The sequence below is a fragment of the Triticum urartu genome, chromosome 3, assembly GCF_003073215.2.
Source record: "Triticum urartu cultivar G1812 chromosome 3, Tu2.1, whole genome shotgun sequence".
NCBI classification, from domain to species: Eukaryota; Viridiplantae; Streptophyta; class Magnoliopsida; order Poales; family Poaceae; genus Triticum; species Triticum urartu.
The window spans coordinates 685,091,805-685,113,660 of NC_053024.1; the positions used below are offsets into that span (position 1 = coordinate 685,091,805).

At 42.2% G+C, this 21,856-nt stretch overlaps 1 protein-coding gene across 1 annotated transcript; it reads left to right on the plus strand.

The window, feature by feature from the left end:
* Positions 1-20,486: 20,486 nt before the first annotated feature.
* LOC125547171 lies at positions 20,487-21,541 on the plus strand. The gene is made up of 2 exons (XM_048711159.1): positions 20,487-20,863; positions 20,905-21,541. The coding sequence occupies exons 1-2, from the start codon at positions 20,487-20,489 to the stop codon at positions 21,539-21,541; spliced, it is 1,014 nt and encodes a 337-aa protein (XP_048567116.1).
* Positions 21,542-21,856: the final 315 nt, after the last annotated feature.

A 21,856-nucleotide genomic window follows, 5' to 3' on the forward strand; every position in this document is an offset into this window, starting at 1 on the left:
ATATTGGCTCCCACATGCTCCACGATGATCTCATCGGATGAACCACGATGTCAAGGATTCAATCAATCATGTATACAATTCCCTTTGTCTATCGGTACGATACTTGCCCGAGATTCGATCCTCGGTATCCCGATACCTTGTTCAATCTCGTTACCGGCAAGTCTCTTTACTCGTTCCATCACACATCATCCCGTGATCAACTCCTTGGTCACATTGTGCACATTATGATGATGTCCTACAGAGTGGGCCCAGAGATACCTCTCCGTTACACGGAGTGACAAATCCCAGTCTCGATTCGTGCCAACCCAGCAGACACTTTCGGAGATACCCATAGTGTACCTTTATAGCCACCCAGTTACGTTGTGATGTTTGGCACACCTAAAGCACTCCTACGGTATCCGGGAGTTGCACAATCTCATGGTCTAAGGAAATGATACTTGACATTAGAAAAGCTTTAGCATACAAACTACACGATCTTGTGCTAGGCTTAGGATTGGGTCTTGTCCATCACATCATTCTCCTAATGATGTGATCCCGTTATCAACGACATCCAATGTCCATGGTTAGGAAACCGTAACCATCTATTGATCAACGAGCTAGTCAACTAGAGGCTTACTAGGGACATGGTGTTGTCTATGTATCCACACATGTATCTAAGTTTCCTATCAATACAATTCTAGCATGGATAATAAACGATTATCATGAACAAGGAAATATAATAATAACTAATTTATTATTGCCTCTAGGGCATATTTCCAACTATCTCCCACTTGCACTAGAGTCAATAATCTAGTTCACATCGCCTTGTGATTAACACTCACAGGTCACATCGCCATGTGACCAACATCCAAGAGTCTACTAGACTCAATGATCTAGTTCACATCACTATGTGATAAACAGTCAAAGAGTTCTGGGTTTGATCATGTTATGCTTGTGAGAGAGGTTGTAGTCAACGGGTCTTGCCATATTCATATCCCTATGTATTTCGCAAAACTTTATGTCATATCGTAGATGCTGCTACCACGTTCCACTTGGAGCTATTCCAAATTGTTGCTCCATTATACAGGAAACAGCTATGACCATGATTACGCCAAGCTATTTAGGTGAGACTATAGAATACTCAAGCTTGCATCGACGTAACTCTTTACGTCGAACTCTTTATCATCTCCATAACCGAGAAACATTTCCTTATTCCTCTAAGGATAATTTCGACCGCTATCTGGTGATCCTCTCCTAGATCACCTTTGTACCCTCTTGCCAGACATGTGGCAAGGCACACATCAGGTGCGGTACTCAGCATGGCATACCGTATAGAGCCTATGACAAAAGCATAGGGGACGACCTTCGTCCTTCCTCTTTCTTCTGCCATGGTCAAGCTTTGAGTCTTACTCAACTTCACACCTTACAACTCAGGTAAGAATCCCTTATTTGACTGATCTATTTTGAACTCCTTCAAAATCATGTCAAGCTGTGCGTTCTCTGAAAGTATCATCAGGCGTCTTGATCTATCTCTATAGATCTTGATGCCCAATATCTAAGCAGCTTTATCCAGGTCTTCCTTTGAAAATCACTCTTCAAACAACCGTTTATGCTTTCCAGAAATTCTACATTATTTCGGATCAACAATATGTCATCCACATATACTTATCAGAAATGTTGTAGTGCTCCCACTCACTTTCTTGTAAATACAAGTTTCTAGCAAACATTGTATAAACCTAAAAGCTTTGATCACTCCATCAAAGCATATATTCTGACTCCGAGATGCTTTCTCTAGTCCATAGAAGGATCGCTGGAGCCAGCATACCTTTTAGCATCCTTAGGATCGACAAAACTTTGATTGTATCACATACAACTCTTTCTTACGAAAATTGGTAAGAAAACTTGTTTTGACATCCATCTGTCAGATTTCATAATCGAAAAATACGGCTAATGCTAACATGATTCCGACGGACTTAAGCATCGCTACGGGTGAGAAATTCTCATCGTAGTCAACTCCTTGAACTTGTGAAAAGACTCTTTCCCACAAGTCGAGCTTCATAGACGGTAACATTACCGCCCACGTCCGTATTCTTCTTAAAGATCCATTTATCTCAATGGCTTGCCAATCAACGGGAAAGTCCACCAAAGTCCATACTCTGTTCTGATACATGGATCCTATCTCGGATTTCATGGCTTCTAACCATTTGTCGGAATACGGGCTCACCATCACTTCTCCATAGCTCGTAGGTTCATTGTTGTCTAACAACATGATATCTAAGACAGGATTACCGTACCACTCAGGAGTAGTACATATCCTTGTCAAGCTATGAGGTTCGATAGCAACTTGATCCGAAGCTTCATGATCACTATCATTAACTTCCTCTTCAACAGACATAGGCGCCACAGAAAACATCTTTCTGTGTTGCATCACTCTCTGGTTGAAACAAAGGTTCGACAACCTCATCAAGTTCTATCTTCCTCCCACTCAATTCTTTCGAGAGAAACTCCTTCTCAAGAAAGGACCCGTTCTTAGCGATAAACAATTTGCCCTCGGATCTGAGATAGAAGGTATACCCAACTGTCACCTTTGGGTATTCTATGAAGATGTGTTTGTCCGCTTTTGGGTTTGAGCTTCTCCGGCTGAAGCCTTAAGCATCGCAACCCCAAACATTAAGAAACGACAACTTTGGTTTCTTTCCAAACCAATGTTCATATGACGTCGTCTCAACAGACTTAGATGGTGTCCTATCTAAAGTGAATGCAGCTGTCTCTAACGCATAACCTCAAAATGAAAACGGTAGATCGGTAAGAGACATCATAGATCGCAATATATCTCATAAGGTTCGATTACGACGTCCGGACACACCATTACGCTGTGGTGTTCCAGGTGGCTTCAACTGTGAAACAATTCCACAATGTCTTAAGTGATTGCCAAACTCATAACTCAAAAATTCTCATCGATCAGATCATAGGAATTTGATCTTCTTGTTATGATGGTTCTTAACTTCACTCTGAAATCGCTTGAACTTTTCAAACGTTTCATACTTGTGCTTCATTAAGTAAATATACCTATATCTACTCAAATCGTCAGTGAAGATGAGAAAATAGCGATATCCACTGCACGCTTCAATTCTCATTGGATCACACGCATCAGCATGTATGATTTCCAACAAGTCACTTGCCCGTTTCATTGTACCTGAAGACGGGGTCTTAGTCATCCTGCCCATGAGGCATGGCTCGCATGTGTCAAGCGATTCAAAATCAAGTGACTCCAAACATCCACCAGCATGGAGTTTCCTCATGCATCTTACGCCAATATGACCTAAGCGGCAGTGCCACAAGAAAGTGGTACTATCAGTATTAACTCTACATCTTTTGGCGTGAACATGCGTACCACCACGACCGAGATTCAATGAACCATTCACATAGGGTGCATGACCATGAAAGGTATTATTCATGTAAACAGAATAACCATTATTCTCTAACTTAAATGAATAACCGTATTGCAATGAACATGATCTAATCATATTCATGCTCAACGTAGACACCTGATAACATTTATCTAGGTTCAATACTAATCCCGAAGGCAGATGGAGCGTGCGATGGTGATCTCATCAACTTTGGAAACACTTCCAACACACATCGTCACCTCGCCCTTAGCCAGTCTCTGTTTAGTCCGTAGCTTTTGCTTCAAGTCACCAATAATAGCAACTGAACCGGTATCCAATACCCTGGTGCTACCAGGAGTACTAGTGAGGTACACATTAATAACACGTATATACTTTGTTGAAGTTGCCAGTCTTCTTATCTACCATGCATTTGGGGTAATTCCGCTACCAGTGACTGTTCCCCTTACAATAGAAGCACTTAGTCTCGGGTTTGGGTTCAACCTTGGGTTCCTTCACTGGAGCGGCAACTGGTTTGCCATCCATGAAGTTTCCCTTCTAGCCCTTGCCCTTATTGAAACCAGTGGTCTTGTTAAACCATCAACACTTGATGCTCCTTCTTGATTTCTACCTTTTGCGGTCTTAAGCACCGCGAACAGCTCCGGGATCAACTCCATCCCTTGCATATCATAGTTCATCACGAAGATCTAGTAGCTTAGTGATAGTGGCTAGAGAACTCTATCAATCACTATCTTATCTGGAAGTTTAACTCCCACTTGATTTAAGTGATTGTAGCACCCAGACATTCTGAGCACATGCTCACTAGCTGAGCTATTCTCCTCCATCTTGTTGGCAAAAGAACTTGTCAGAGGTCTCATACCTCTCAACATGGGCATGAGCCTGAAATCCCAATTTCAGCTCTTGGAACATCTCATATGTCTTATGGCGTTCAAAACGTCATTGGAATCCCGATTCTAAGCCGTCAAGTATGGTGCACTAAGATATCAAGTAGTCATCAGGATGTGTCTGTCAGGTGTTCACAACATCCACAGACGACGTTGTAGGGGTTTGCACATCGAGCGGTGCATCAAAGACGTAAGCCTTCTGTGTAGCAGTGAGGACACTCCTCGGACTACGGACCCAGTCCGCATCATTGCTTACAATATCTTTCAACTTAGTCTCTAGGAACGTATTGAAACAGGGAGCTACAACATGAGCCATTTATCTACAACATATTTGCAAAGACAATTTAGACTATGTTCATGATAATTAAGTTCATCTAATCAAATTATTCAATTAACTCCCACTCAGATAGACATCCCTCTAGTCATCTAAGTGAAACATGATCCGAATCGACTAGGCCGTGTCCGATCATCACATGAGACGGACTAGTCATCAACGGTGAACATCTCATGTTGATCATATCTTCTATACGACTCATGTTCGACCTGTCGGTCTTCCATGTTCCGAGGCCATGTCTGTACATGCTAGGCTCGTCAAGTCAACCTAAGTGTTTCGCATGTGTTCTAAGGCCATGTCTGTACATGCTAGGCTCGTCAACACCCGTTGTATTCGAACGTTAGAATCTATCACACCCGATCATCACGTGGTGCTTCGAAACAACAAACTCATGGTCAACTGCGCGCACACACATCTCACTCATATACACGTCCATAGCCGCTGCCGCCACCATGTCAGCACGCACACACAATTTCCTAAGATTTGGAGAAGGCAGTAGCCAAGCTTAAGCAATCGATTGAAGAGGGAGGCCACGCACATGCCTTAGGATTCCCACCCTGCCGACGAACGGCTGTTATGACTACCAGCTTAGGAAAATGAAGCTGACCTGTGGTCGAAGCAGCATCTTGAGGCTATGCTGTCGAGGAAGCCAACAAGAAAGGGCGGGAGCCACACCGGAATCCAGCGGCGGCTAGGGTACACTACGGTCTCCCGCGAGCCATTGTCCTAGACCGGCCACCGCACAGTCGCTCCGCTCCGACAAGGCCAACATTGGGGGTTGAGCGCAAGCTGGATCTGCGAGCACCCAAGACGCGGATCTCATCACTCGGGCTGCTGCCGCCGTCAAACTCGACAGATCAGCAGCACATGTTGCGGATGCGTCGTGAAGATAGGGCGGAGGGGGAGGGATAGTTGCCACTAGGTGTGGGTGGAGAAAGGATGGGAGAGGCCGGGGAGGTGGGGACTGGGTCGAGGAACGAGAGACCGTTAGAGCGGTGGGTGTGCGGCGGACGGAAAGGAGTGGATCTGGGAGAAGGAAGAAGATGGGGGCGGCGGCGGAGGGAGAACGAGATGAGGGCAGGGAGGGGCTTAGGGTTTAGATTTTATACGAGGAATGGGTTAGGCGGGCTCCAGCGGGCTTGGGCGGGCTTTGGGGCCGTGCTAGGCCGGTTCATGACGGATTCCCAGATCGTCACCGGAAATCCGTCATGTATTAACTGATTTCTTGTAGTGGTGGGAAATGGTTCCAAAGTCGATGTGATCGCCGTTGGCATTCTACCTCTGCATCTACCTTCGGGATTAGTTTTAGACCTAAATAATTGTTATTTGGTGCCAGAGTTGAGCATGAACATTATATCTAGATCTTGTTTGATGCGAGATGGTTATTCATTTAAATCAGAGAATAATGGTTGTTCTATTTATATGAGTAATATCTTTTATGGTCATGCACCCTTGATGAATGGTCTATTTTTACTAAATCTTGATAGTAGTGATACACATGTTCATAGTATTGAAGCCAAAACATGCAGAGTTGATAATGATAGTGCAACTTATTTGTGGCACTGTCGTTTGGGTCTTATTGGTGTAAGCGCATGAAGAAACTCCATTCTGATGGACTTCTGGAATCACTTGATTATGAATCACTTGGTACTTGCGAACCATACCTCATGGGCAAGATGACTAAAACTCCGTTCTCCGGAACAATGGAGCATGCAACAGAGTTATTGGAAATCATACATATTGATGTATGTGGTCCAATGAACATTGAGGCTCGCGGTAGATATCGTTATCTTCTCACCTTCACAGATGATTTGAGTAGATATGGGTATATCTACTTAATGAAACAAAAGTCTGAAACATTTGAAAAGTTCAAAGAATTTCATAATGAAGTGGAAAGTCATCGTAACAAGAAAATAAAGATTCTACGATCCGATCGTGGAGGAGAATATTTGAGTTACGAGTTTGGTCTTCATTTGAAACAATGCAGAATAGTTTCACAACTCATGCCACCCGGAACACCACAGCGTAATGGTGTGTCTGAATGTCGTAATCGTACTTTACTAGATTGGTGCGATCTATGCTGTCTCTTACTGATTTACCGCTATCGTTTTGGGGTTATGCTTTAGAGACTGTGAGAACCCGGAATTATCTTCCAGATCCTCTTGTGTTTAAATGTCAACCCCAGGATCATTTTTGACAACACAGAGAAATGGTATCATTGCAGAATATGTAAATGCATTATAAGTAGTATATTTGTCACAAGACATACCTAGTGAAATGTCTCATGACATTTATTACAATCAGAAAACAGCGGAAAGTACAAATGCGTAGCGACTCCATCTCAGCCACAGGCAGTCGATGTAGTCCACATGGTCCTCACTTCTACGGATCGCCAAAGTAGTCATAGTCATCACCTTCCTCTTCATGGGACTCTGTTGTCAACAAAATTATTGCCATGAGTACATTACGTACTCAACATGCCTCCCACGGGGAAGGACCTAATAGCTACATGTGGCTTCAAAGGAAGGTTGTATGGCTCATTTGCATAAAAGCAAATTTTGTTTGAAAAAATAGCCGTTGGATAAAAGCAGTTTTAGATGAAAACAAGTTTTATCTCTAGAATAACTTTCATCAAAGTGAGGATCCTCGATCGACTCACACTCTTCATAGGTTCCAAGAATAGGGGCAAAGAGGGAATAAGCAAGACAGGTCCTGTATGTCAAGAAAGATTCATGTGCTGTCCTTGACAGTGGACACGGCTATTCGAATAGTTTTACACTCTGCAGAGGTTGTACACTTTACCCACACGACACAATCCCGACTTGTTGCCACTAGCCATCACTAGCGTAGTACACCATCTGGTATACCGGTAGGGAGATTGTGACGAGGTCTTTGGACTAGATCCCCCAAAGATTTGACATGCCCACCGGGTCTGGCGCACGGAACTGAGAATACGCCCTCAAACCGGTCCCCCCATCTGTGCCGAGGATACTCCCCGCAGGGCAGCTATCCCATCTGCGGTACGGCGACATCGACACCTAAGGCTGACTAGCTTACTTGACCAAGCCAGTGCCCATATAGCATGTGGTTGTACTGTTATCACAATCTTCAAATCCAAGAATTATTAGGCCTTAAGCGGCACGGACGACTGATTGCCCCCTTCAACTCATGAAGAGCAGCCAATCGCTCCTTCAATCCTTGATTCAGCTGTTGCCCGTGCCAGTATTCAGATGGTAAGTTTCACCCAGAGTAGAAGAGGATAGAGAAGGTCAACAAGGCCAACTTGCCTAGCTCAGCGAGCTCAAGAAATAAGTTTCAAGTGTCAATGACTAAAAGGACATTCAACAAAGCACCTATAGGGTAATAAGCATGGCTAAGCATTTCTACTCTACCAGAATACTATATAATTCTACTTGGGTGTCAAGTGAATAGGCGACAAGCGGATCAGGGTAATGTGTCAATCGACACACTAGCTACAAGAATTAAAATAGCATGCATATAGTAACCATAAAACACAATGCAATTTTGTAAACATAGGATAAGTATGATCAAAGAAGGAGGCATGCCTTCGTTGTTGAGTCCTTCTTCAGTAACTTGTTTCTGTCCATGTCCAACCTCGCCACTCCCTACTCATCGTAACGATAGCAAATGGAAAAAAAATAAATACCAAAACAAAAGTAAATCCAAATAACATCCAAAACAATTAAGAGTGGATGGATAACAAGATATTGACCAGATGGAGATTCCCAAAGGAGATATAGCATGATTGGAAGGTAAGTAGAGGACTCAATGAATTGACAAGGTTTAGATTGATGATGGGTAATCGAGGCTTTCCAACAAGACTACCGTCCCAATATGAACTATGCTATTGACCACAAGTAGTTCCCAAAATGCATCTCGACTAACTATATAGAAAACTACTATATAACAAACACAATGGCATCAAACACACATGAAATTAAACCACCTTATGCATTTAACTACACAATCATATCATGGTATGATAAAGGTAAAGGTTAACCACAGATAAATATTTAGATATCCTCTAAATATTTATAATGGTTAATAGCAACCAAACATAAACATCAACTACATCATAACTCAAAAGCAAGCATTCCATAAGACAACCAAACCAACATTATAAACCATACCAGTCAAGCAATCAAACATCATTCAATAAAATGAATTGAAATAAGATCTAGGTTTAGACCTAAAACATTATTAAAATAAAATGGGATCAACACCGTTATATCTAACAAATTCATTTGTCAAACAATCAACAAGAACTATACAACACATGGAACAATTGGATGAACAACTATCCTAGACAAGATATGATTAAATGTGGTAATCAACCAAGAACAAAATATTTGGAGGGATCCAAATATTTATAATGGTTAACAACAAGCAATGTATAAACATCATACATAAGTAATATTAAGAAGTACTCTTATATCAAGAGCCAACACAACACTAGGAAGAAAATAAACAATACAATAATATGGCACGTATCATACAAGGCATGTGAATAAAGAATCATAAAGAGATCTTAACTAAAACCACAAGCATCAAACATACAAGTGATCATGAGAAGATACTAAAGTAGTACATATTCTTTAAGTAAGAAAGAACATATATCCAATGACAACTAGTAACAACATTACCCACACATGCTTAAACAACAGAGCAAACTATGCGCGTTAAGCATATGAGGAAGGCACAACTCAACTAACATGAAAGGTAACATATCTTGAACATGAGATGGACTATTGAAACAACTATAACACATGGTAGTATAATAAGACATGAAACATCACTTGCATGAAAGATGTCTAGGCATATAACAATGCAACGACTAGATATATACCCATAAGCATGGAATATCATTACATATGCTGCCCGCTATGCTACCAATACAATACAATCATAATAACAACACAACTTAGTTGATATACGCTAACCAAACATCGAGCATGCCGTTAGCACACAACATTATCATGCTAGTTGTGCCTTAGAAGCACAAGGGGTAAATCATACTAAGCAAGTGAACATCGAGGTCATTGCATCAATGAAATCAAGCAATGAAATACCAAAGCAATAATAACAGAAATGTCATGCATTTCTATATAGTACAACTTACACTTGCACCAACATAGGACAGTCAACTATGCATGATTCGATACACGATTGCTATACCCACTCTATGCAATCTAGTTATACAATCGAACATCATGACATGGTATTGACCAAGCAAGAGGAATCATCCACTACTAGCATGTATCTCTACCAAGCAAAGACTAACCATATGCGTGATCATAAAGTATAAACTAGCGATGATATAACACGTGCATGTGAAACATTCAATAAAGAATGCTTTCTACTTTAAGAAATTGCAAACATGGCATGGTAATAAACTAAGAAAAATAAACACACATTATAGTTGCCACAATGTAAGAAACTAAGTTATATGCAACGGGAATAAATTCTAAATATGAGAATACAAATACGACCATGACATAAATCATCAAACTGAGCAATCTTGTATGTCTACAAAATAAGAGGAACCACTTGGCAATCACGAGCTATACAACAAACTACAATATACTAGTTCCCCATAGTAAAGCATTTCATTTGACGTCTCGCATAAAGAATCTACATAGAAACACACACAATAATTACCTGAAGAACTATCATATATATGGCATGATTTCAAATCAATAAAATACACACGTAACATGGGTGAGAAAAATATATAAAACATATCTAAGATATATTCATGCTAAACAAAAGGAACTAATTAAAACATGAAATATTCCATGACTCGATAAAGAAAGCAAAGCTTAGAATAACTCTACGAAATTATAAGCTTGGTGATCATTCACCAAATTTTGTACACATGCACAAAAGAGGACTACATGAGCTATAAAGAAAAAATAACAACATGCAACACCATACAAAACTATAAGAAATGATTAAAAGAAATCCTTACAATAAATCTAGACAATCACACCTAACTCCTACAATTATGGAAGGAGTGACTCCTAGGCATGTCATGACCATATAAAAATATCAAATCAACACACACACATGATAACAAATCACAAGGACTAATATGAAACAAAAGAATAACACACTACTACGATTAGGCATGCAATATGTACATGAAACCATATAAAACTATATTAAAATTTATAGACATGTCTAACCCAAGACAATAACAATATAAAAATATTATCAACTTGCGTCAACAAAAACTATAATCGATAAACAAATAAATCTAACAAATTATTTGTCACACGCAAAAATTATCAGACCAATAGGATATACTCCTAGGTATATTGCGAACATATGAACAGTAACATATTAACACAAAATCTAACCGATGAACAAACCCCATTCAATCTTGGGCAAAACGGCTATAACAAAAATTTATACTAAACTCCTAATGATTAAACTAGCGATCTAACTCCACCATGAGGTTACTATGTGCATGAGAAACAAATCATATGTTGAACACAAGATCATCCGAGAAACTAAAAAGTACGCGGACATGTCGACAGAATCCGTCCATGCATCGGCGCGAGCAATGACATAGATGAGTCGAATGATGATGTCTACGAGATAGAGTAGATGATGATGAGTACGCGTGCAAAAGGAATTTGATAGAGGCTCACCGAGTTTGACAGAACGACGCGAAGATCTCGACAAACAGTGTAGAAGGACATGCAAAATTCTGCGCGTGTGGTCAATGGATCGCGTTCTTTCTTCCCTGAATGGATTCAAAGCTTGAAAGAGAACCTTTTGGCGCAAGGGCATGGACTGGGATGGTCTCCTTCATCAGAATCGAGGACCGACGTCCATGGAACACTGTTTCTTTGGGAGGAGTTCTCTGGGAGGATGGAGAAGAGAGATGGCAGAGGGCTAAGGGAAACGAGGGAGGAGATTGAGGCGCAGGTCCTGTACCTTCAGTTTTGGAAACGGTGGACACTTATGGGAATTATGGTGGAGGGCAGGAGGCAGCTTCTTGCGTGAGTGCTTGGCAGTTTCTCTTCGTGTAGGTTTATCTTCCTGTAGGTGCTAGCGTACAGAGGAAGGGAAGGAGACGAGGCGTTCGTTGGGGAGATGGCCAGCTGAGAGGAATAGGAAGGGAGGAGGAATTAAAGGAAGGTGTAGTGATTTCCTGTGTGTGCAGGGAGGTGGCTGTTGAGGTTTCCTCTTCTGTGAGTTGTGAACGTACACACTTAACTTAGGAGAAGGAGAGGGGTTCGTTGGTTGGGAGAGATGGGCCAGTTTGGCCAGCCCAATATGAAGGTAGAGACCAGGAAAAATAGTGGGGTTGCTGTCCAAGGAGATGGAGGAAGAAAATAAAAGAGATGGGTTGGGTCCATTCGAATGAGAGGAATAAGAAACAGTGAGAGAGAATAGAGAAGATAGATTGGCCATTGGATATTGCCAAGAGTTTGGGGAAAGAAATCAATTAGATTTTCCTAAAGGAAAATCTATTAAAGGAACAGAAGCTCAAACAAAATCGAAAGAAGTTCCAAAATGCATATGCGCATAAATTAATATGCCGAAGACGAGAAAATAAAACCCGACTAAAAGAAAAGAAATAAACTCAAATCTCTAATATAGGTACGCACTAGTTCAAATTAAATCATCTAAATTATAAAAGCCCAATTTAACATTTGTTAACAAATAAAACAAACGAAATTTTCTCGCCCTGATTTTTGGAAAACTTTTTCTTAAACATTCCGAGAATCGGGATGTTACAGAGACGGCCGCATTCACATTAAATAGGGCACCATCTAAATCTGTTGAGACGACACCTTATGAACTGTGGTTTGGCAAGAAACCCAAGTTGTCGTTTCTTAAAGTTTGGGGTTGCGATGCTTATGTGAAAAAGCTTCAACTTGGTAAGTTCGAACCCAAATCGAAGAAATGTGTCTTCATAGGATACCCAAAGGAGACTGTTGGGTACACCTTCTATCACACATCCAAAGGCAAGATATTCGTTGCTAAGAATGGATCCTTTTTAGAGAAGGAGTTTCTCTCGAAAGAAGCGAGTGGGAGGAAAGTAGAACTTGATGAGATAATTGTACCTGCTCCCTTATTGGAAAGTAGTTCATCACTGAAATCAGTTCCAGTGATTCCTACACCAGTAAGTGAGGAAGCTAATGATGATGATCATGAAACTTCTGATCAAGTTACTACCGAACCTCGTAGGTCAACTAGAGTAAGATCCGCACCAGAGTGGTACGGTAATCATGTTCTGGAGGTCATATTACTTGACCATGATGAACCTACGAACTATGAGGAAGCGATGATGAGCCCAGATTCCGCAAAATGGCTTGAGGCCATGAAATCTGAGATGGGATCCATGTATGAGAACAAAGTGTGGACTTTGGTTGACTTGCCCGATGATCGGAAGGACATAGAGAACAAATGGATATTCAAGAAGAAGACTGACGCTGACGGTAATGTTACTGTCTACAAAGCTCGACTTTTTGCAAAAGGTTTTCGACAAGTTCAGGGAGTTTGCTACGATGAGACCTTCTCACCCGTAGTGATGCTTAAGTCCGTCCGAATCATGTTAGCAATTACCGCATTTTATGATTATGAAATTTTGCAAATGGATGTCAAAACTGAATTCCTTAATAGATATCTTAAATAAGAGTTGTATATGATGCAACCAGGAGGTTTTGTCGATCCAAAAGGTGCTAACAAAGTGTGCAAGCTCCAGCGATCCATTTATGGATTGGTGCAAGCCTCTCGGAGTTGGAATATACGCTTTGATAGTGTGATCAAAGCATATGGTTTTACACAGACTTTTGGAGAAGTATGTATTTACAAGAAAGTGAGTGGGAGATCCGTAGCATTTCTGACATTATATGTAGATGGCATATTGTTGATCGGAAATGATACTGAATTTCTAAATAGCATAAAAGGATACTTGAAAAAGAATTTTTCAATGAAAGACATCGGTGAAGCTGCTTATATATTGGGCATCAAGATCTATAGAGATAGATCAAGACGCTTAATTGGACTTTCACAAAGCACATACCTTGATAAAGTTTTGAAGAAGTTCAAAATGGATCAGGAAAAGAAAGGGTTCTTGCCTGTATTACAAGGTGTGAAGTTGAGTCAGACTCAATGCCCGACCACTGCAGAAGATAGAGAGAAAATGAAAGTCATTCCATATGCTTCACCCATAGGTTCTATCATGTATGCAATGCTGTGTACCAGACCTGATGTGTGCCTTGCTATTAGTTTAGCAGGGAGGTACCAAAGTAATCCAGGAGTGGATCACTGGACAGCGGTCAAGAACATCCTGAAATACCTGAAAAGGACTAAGGATATGTTTCTCGTATATGGAGGTGACAAAGATCTCGTCGTAAACGGTTACGTCGATGCAAGCTTCGACACTGATCCGGATGACTCTAAGTTACAAAACGGATACGTGTTTTTATTAAATGGTGGAGCTGTCAGTTGGTGCAGTTCCAAGCAGAGCGTCATGGCGGGATCTACGTATGAAGCGGAGTACATAGCTGCTTCGGAAGAAGCAAATGAAGGAGTCTGGATGAAGGAGTTCATATCCGATCTAGGTGTAATACCTAGTGCATCGGGTCCAATGGAAATCTTTTGTGACAATATTGGTGCAATTGGCTTGGCAAAGGAATCCAGATTTCACAAGAGAACCAAGCACATCAAGAGACGCTTCAATTCCATCCACGATCAAGTCAAGGAGGGAGACATAGAGATTTCCAAGATACATACGGATCTGAATGTTGCAGACCCGTTGACTAAGCCTCTCTCACGAGCAAAACATGATCAGCACCAAGACTCCATGGGTGTTAGAATCATTACAATGTAATCTAGATTATTGACTCTAGTGCAAGTGGGAGACTGAAGGAAATATTTATATCATGATAAATGTTTATTATTCATGCTAGAACTGTATTAACCGGAAACTTATTACATGTGTGAATACATAGACAAACAGAGTGTCACTAGTATGCCTCTACTTGACTAGCTCGTTGAATCAATGATGGTTATGTTTCCTGACCATAGACATGAGTTGTCATTTGCTTAACGGGATCACATCGTTGGAGAATGATGTGATTGACTTGACCCATCCGTTAGCTTAGCACGATGATCGTTTAGTTTGTTGCTATTGCTTTCTCCATAACTTATACATGTTCCTATGACTAGGAGATCATGCAACTCCTGAATACCGGAGGGACACTTAGTGTGCTATCAAACGTCACAACGTAACTGGGTGACTATAAAGATGTTCTACAGGTGTCTCCGATGGTGTTTGTTGAGTTGTCATAGATCGAGATTAGGATTTGTCACTCCGTGTATTGGAGAGGTATCTCTGGGCCCTCTCGGTAATGCACATCACTATAAGCCTTGCAAGCAATGTGACTAAAGAGTTAGTTGCGGGATGATGCATTACGTAACGAGTCAAGAGACTTTCCAGTAACGAGATTGAACTAGGTATTCAGATACTGACGATCGAATCTCAGGCAAGTAACATACCGATGACAAAGGGAACAACGTATATTGTTATGCGGTTTGACCGATAAAGATCTTCATAGAATATGTGGGAGCCAATATGAACATCCAGGTTCCGCTATTGGTTATTGACCGGAGACGTGTCTCGATCATGTCTACATAGTTCTCGAACCCGTAGGGTCCGCACGCTTAACGTTCGGTGATGATCGGTATTATGAGTTTATGTGTTTTGAAGTACTGAAGATAGTTCGGAGTCCCAGATGTGATCACGGACATGACGAGGAGTCTCAAAATGGTCGAGACATTAAGATTGATATATTGGACGGCTATATTCATACACCGGAAGTGTTCCGGGTGATTCCGGAGAAAATCGGAGTGCGGGGGGGTTACCGGACCCCCCCCCTGGGGAACTAATGGGCCACATGGACCCTAGTGGAGAGAGAGAGAGAGGGCCGGCAAAGGCAGGGCCGCGCGCCCCTCCCCCTCTAGTCCCAATTGGACTAGGGAAGGGGGGTGGCGCCCCCCTTTCCTTCTCCCTTCTCCTCTCCTTCCTTCCCCCCTCCTCCTCCTAGTTGGACTAGGAAAGGGGGAGTCCTACTTCTACTAGGAGGAGGACTCCTCCCCTCCTTGGTGCGCCCCAAGGGTCGGCCGGCCTCCCCCTTGCTCCATTATATACGGGGGCAGGGGCACCCTAGAACACACAAGTTGATCATTGATCCCTTAGCCGTGTGCGGTGCCCCCCTCCACCATAATCCACCTCGGTCAAATCGTCGTAGTGCTTAGGCGAAGCCCTGTGCTGGTAGCTTCATCATCACCGTCATCATGCTGTCATGCTAACGAAGCTCTCCCTCGACACTCAGCTGGATGGAGAGTTCAATGGACGTCACCGAGCCGAACGTGTGCAGATCGCGAAGGTGTCGTACTTTCGGTACTAGGATCGGTCGGATCGTGAAGACGTATGACTACATCAACCGCGTTGTCATAACGCTTCTGCTTATAGTCTACGAGGGTGCGTGGACAACACTCTTCCCCTCTCATTGCTATGCATCACCATGGTAGATCTTGCGTCTGCGTACGATTTTTTTTGAAATTACTGCGTTACCCAACAGACACAAGAGACTATTTGTTATTTGGTTGAAGAGTTGTTTGAGAGAGACCATCTTCATCGTATGCCTCCCACGGATTGATAAACCTTAGGTCATCCACTTGATGGAAATTTGCTACCGTCCTACAAAACTCTGCGCTTGAAGGCCCAACACGAGTCTACAAGAAGAATGTTGCATAGTAGACATCATGTATTGGGAGGTATAAGCCATGGTAAAGTTGGAATACAGTAGGTATAATGCAATAATGAAATATGAATGGGTTTGCAATAGTACTTAAAGTGGTGATTTGTTTTATTATACTAACGGATCTCACGAAGGTTTTGTTAAGTTTTGTGTGATTGAAGTTTTTCCTTGCTTGATGTGTTATTCTCAAGATGAGTTTTTATTCACTTGTCATTGCATGAGAGTGTGGCAGTAATTGGGATGCCCAGTCCCAAAATGAAAAAGAAATTTACTTTATGTTGTCAAATAATAAATTTCTTGGAAAGTGTTGGTATTGAAGGTACCCATGGATACGGCTAGCCATGGATTCTGAAAGAATGGTGGAAAAATGAATAAACTTTATTTTTTGGGGGTAACCGCCTCTGATGTATCTTGGATGGAAAGTATTGGGAACTACTCGGTCGTTTTTGTTGACAGGAAAAGCATGCCTCTCAAAAACTTTATCTCTCAATTTAAGCTTTGAGCTCCGGCACCTCTACAAATCTATGATTCCCTCTGTGAAGGGCCTATCTATTTACTTTGTGCAATTTTAATTTTTATTTGAGTCTCCATTTTCTCTTATAAAGCACCAACTAGGGAGCACTATAATCATACTTGTGCACTGGATGTAGCTAATATTCGAGTGTGTTTCGTGAATGGATCAATGATTGAGCATGATGGGCTAGGGATAGCTTTTTTGTTGATATTTTGAAAGACATGGTTGCTTGTTGATATGCTTGAGTATTGAAGTCTTCATGTCAATTATAGACTATTGCTTTGAAGCATCTAAAAAAGTTCAAATGTCCATGCTACAAAAGAAAAGAATATGTGATGAACATGTTAGGCAGCATTCCACATCAAAAATTCTGTTTTTATCATTTACCTACTCGAGGACGAGCGAGAATTAAGCTTGGGGATGCTGATACGTCTCCAATGTATCTATAATTTTTGACTTTTCATGCTGTTATATTATCATTCTTGCATGTTTTACCTTCATTTTATAGCAACTTTATATCATTTTTTGGGACTAACCTATTGACATAGTGCCCAGTGCCAGTTGCTACTTTTTGTTTGTGTTTTACTTCGCAGAATATCAGTACCAAACAAAGTCCAAATGCCACGAGACATTTTAGAGATTATTTTGGGACCAGAAGAAAACTTGGGAGCCAAAGAAGCACCTAGGGGGAGGCCCATGGGGCCCACCACCCACCAGGACGCCCTAGAGGCCCCTGGCATGCCCTGATGGGTGGTGGGGCCCATGAAGGTCGCCTCCACCAGCTCTCATCTCTATAAATACTCAGATATTCCAGAAACCCTTGGGGAGCGATCGAAACACAATTCCAGCCGCCGCAAGTTCCAGAACCACGAGATCCAATTTAGAGCCCTCTTCCGGCACTCCGCCGGAGGGGAACACGATCATGGAGGGGTTCATCATCCTCATTGGTGCTCCATCGATGATGCGTGAGTAGTTCACCATAGACCTACAGGTCCGTAGGCAGTAGCTAGATGACTTATTCTCTCTTTTTGATTCTCAACACAATGTTCTCCTCGATGTTCTTGGAGATCTATTTGATGTAATGACTTTCTGCGGTGTGTTTGTTGGGATCCGATGAATTGCGAGTTTATGATCAAATCTATCTATGAATATTATTTGAGTCTTCTTTGATCTCTTATATGCATGATTGTTATAGCCTTGTATTTCTTCTCCGAAACTTCGGTTTAGTTAGGCCAACTAGATTGATTTTTCCTGCAATGGGAAGATGTGCTTTATGATGGGTTAGATCTTGCGGTGTCCTCACCCAGTGACAGAAAGGATAGCGAGGCACACATGTATCGTTGATATTAAGGATAAAAAGATGGGGTATATTCCTACATGAATAGGTCTTGTCTACATCATGTCATCGTTCTTATTGCATTACTCTGTTTCTTCATGAACTTAATACACTAGATGCATGTTAGATAACGGTCGATGTGTGGAGTAATAGTAGTAGATGTAGGCAGGAGTCAGTCTACTAATCTTGGACGTGATGCCTATATACATGATCATTGCCTTGGATATCGTCATAATTATTTGCTCTTCTATCAATTGTCCAACAGTAATTTGTTTACCCACCGTATGCTATTTTCTCGAGAGAAGCCACTAGTGAAATCTACAGCCCCGGGTCTATCTTTTATCATATTGCTTTCAGATCTATTATTTCAAAAAACCCCAAAAATACCTTACTGCACTTTTTCTTTACTTATTTCATTTTGTGTTCTTGCTAGATCTATTTATCCAATCTCATACAATTTAATCTATCTTTTTACTGTAGAGGGATTGACAACCCTCTTTTGCGTCGGGTTGCAAGTATTTATTATTTGTGTGCAGGTACCGTTTACGTAGTGTTGCTTGATTCTCCTACTGGATTGATAACCTTGGTTTCATAACTGGTAAATACTTACCGTTGATGTGATGCATCATCCCATCCTCTTTAGGAAAATACCGACGCAATTTCAAGCCACGTCGCCGAGGCGGACGAGTATGCCATGGCGGAGTGGCGCCAGCGCTTCCTGCCGAGAATAAAGCGAAAAATATCAAGGTCTTATATTAAGCATCACACATTCATTACAAACAAAACCATACAGAAAGATAAAATTACATTCAAATCATTGGGGCGTCAAAAATTACTTCCTCCTGTCTTAATTGGTGGCGTGTCGTGAGCATAGCTCCAAGCTGCCTCTAGACCTCTGCCTTTGCTGAGCAAACATTGTAAAACTCAAAAGCCCATAGAAGCAACGATCGGGAACTCGTCAATGCAGACTAGAAACAGTTAGGCGGTAGTGATCTGCAAAGCAAATCGTCACCTCCAAGAATAAAGCGCCGATAGGACCTTATAGAAACTTCAAAGACCATGAATGCATCCAATCTAGACAAATCCACCAGGAACCTAAATCAACCGGATCCCGGAAGAACCGTCAGAGACACGACTCCACATGGCCCAATGATAAACACAGCAACGAAACAGAGAAATAGCGGGGAGAACATTATTCCTAGATAGGGACATCGCCAACCTCAAACCAAACTCAAAGACTCCTACAGAAAACCTAGAAAAAAAAATCACACAACCCGTCCAAGGCGATGCCGCGACATCCTCTTCTCTCGTGACCTAGTCAGGTCAGGCCGCCATTGAAGATCACTATGTTGGATCACCAACGCCTCCGTCAGGCATTGCTTGTCGAGAGCCACAACTCGACCACGCATCACCGTTGTCGTGTTGCCGAGAAATTTGTTGAGTATATATGAAAAAAGTACTTTTAGATATTTCCTAATTTATATATGAATATTCCTATCCCTGAAAAAATGTAAGTTTTGCCTCTAGTTCATTTTAGTCTGCATATAAGTCACTAAAATGACCAACAAATCTTATATGCGGAGTAAAAAAAAGTCATAAGTATGTCCATGTAACTATTGGTAAATTGTTCAATAAAAATGCCCGTGCACGTTTAAGTTAGTTTTTCAAATTTGAAAACTAGCCTTTTGAGTTTTTTTTTATTATCTCCGACTCATCCTTGATAATTTTAACTTTGGCCTTTTTCAAACCGAAGGGTTGCGGCCGGCTCGGTGGGGATGTGACGCATGCTGCATGCAGCTGGTCCTGCTGGCGTGGGGTGCGTGAGTTTTTCAACAACTGGCATTCATCGTTACTCCCTTCGTTGCTAAGTTTTCTAAAATTAGCAAAACGTATGAATTTATACTCTAAAATATGTCTACATATATTCATACATAGCCTATATTGAAATCTTGGAAGAATCTTATATTTCGAAACGGAGGCACCTTTTTCTCCTCCCCCTCTTCCGTTCCATTTGAACACTCTCCTCCGATTTACCTCATCTCATCTCCTCCCTCGGCCGCCGGTCTTGCTGTGTTCCTCCGTAGATAGAACTGGTAACCACCGAATCCTTGCTCTAGTCTGTTCATTTCTTTATGCAGTCTCCTTCACGCTGTATCTTCCCTTGGTTTTTTTACAGGCCATCTAGAAGGAGAGGCGCGCTCATGTCGCAAGAACCGGAGCGTGCGGCAATGGCGGCCGCGTCCGGCGAGCTTCCGCCTGCTGCTACAAGGGAGAAGAAAGATCCGAGTTTTGCAGAATCCTCTCCGGCGGTCCCAGCCATGGCGGCCGGAGACGGGTGGTCCACGCTTCCGGGCGACCTCGTCCGCCGCATCGCCGACTCCTTCCTCGACGACAACAACCTCGACTGGTACATGGACTACCGCGCCATCTGCACCGGCTGGCGCGCCGCCACCGACGACCCAAGGAGCGAAGCCTCCGACGCCCGCTTTCGCCCGAGCCGGTGGATCGTCCTCGACGAGGCCTTCCACAGCCAAGGGAATCTGCTCCTGTTGAACACCGTCACCGGCCGCTTCCTCCGCAAGAATTTTCCGCAGCTCGGCGACCACCACATCGTGGCCACCACTCTCGACGGCTACTTCGTCACAGTGAAAGTTTCGTCAGATACAACCATAAGCAGCCATTATTAGCTTACGATTTCTTCCGGAAGGCGGTCGTGGGTGGTGTCTACGCAAGCTTTTCTGAAGCATCCGTAGTTCGTGAGATGATTATTTGCTTAGGCAAATTTCTGCCGGTTGATCTTGCTCCTGTTACCGAGGTTCTCTCCCTTGATCTTCCTGGACATGGGTACGGCATGCGGTGTTTCCTAGTGGATTTGCATGGGCATATATGTATCGTCATGAAGATCATGAATCCACATGGAGTCTCGGCTCTCTTTGCTCTTCAATATGACACCGAGACAAGTAACCTCTGTCTTCTGAAGACCCCAGACAGATATGCCATCTTCATCGGTGACCACAGGTGCTTCTCCGTCGATGTTGATGAGTTCCCAGGAACTGAGCCAGACTGTGTGTACTACACTGAACATATAGGTTCATCCGCTCATATATGCAAGTGCAACATCAAGGATAACAAAATGGAGAGGATCTCTGAAGCTGCTGATTTTGTGAAGCAGGACAAGAAGTTTGTCCTGGTCGCTGACCGTCCTTACACCATCATCCACCTTCTGGCCAGCTACACCATCAACAACCCGGACTCTCAACTGGCCTTGCAACAGATTCCATAAGGCGTCGGCAGATCGGATACTGATATGGATCCGACAAGAAGGCTATGCATTTGCTAAGTAATTCTTCTTGTTTCCATTCTAGTCTTTCGTTTAGTTATTATGGTTATTATGCCTTGCCTGGTTAAGGGTAAGAAACAGGTAGATCCTATGTTAGATCACCTTTAGTGGAAGTACAGTTTGATGTCTTAATTAGTACTATTTGGTATCAACCTAATGCGACATCTATTATCGTGCTTGAAGGATGCTATCTTATTTAGATGTGTCCACTTGTTCTTCTCTTGTATTACTACTTCCTAGCAAATGCAATGTGGTGCT

Bases quoted from the DNA above. Each gene is read 5' to 3' on its own strand.
- LOC125547171 (XM_048711159.1), top strand. From the start codon at position 20,487: ATGGCGGCCGCGTCCGGCGAGCTTCCGCCTGCTGCTACAAGGGAGAAG. The intron at 20,864-20,904 runs CCACATCGTGGC...ACTTCGTCACAG, and splicing joins TTTCCGCAGCTCGGCGACCA to TGAAAGTTTCGTCAGATACA.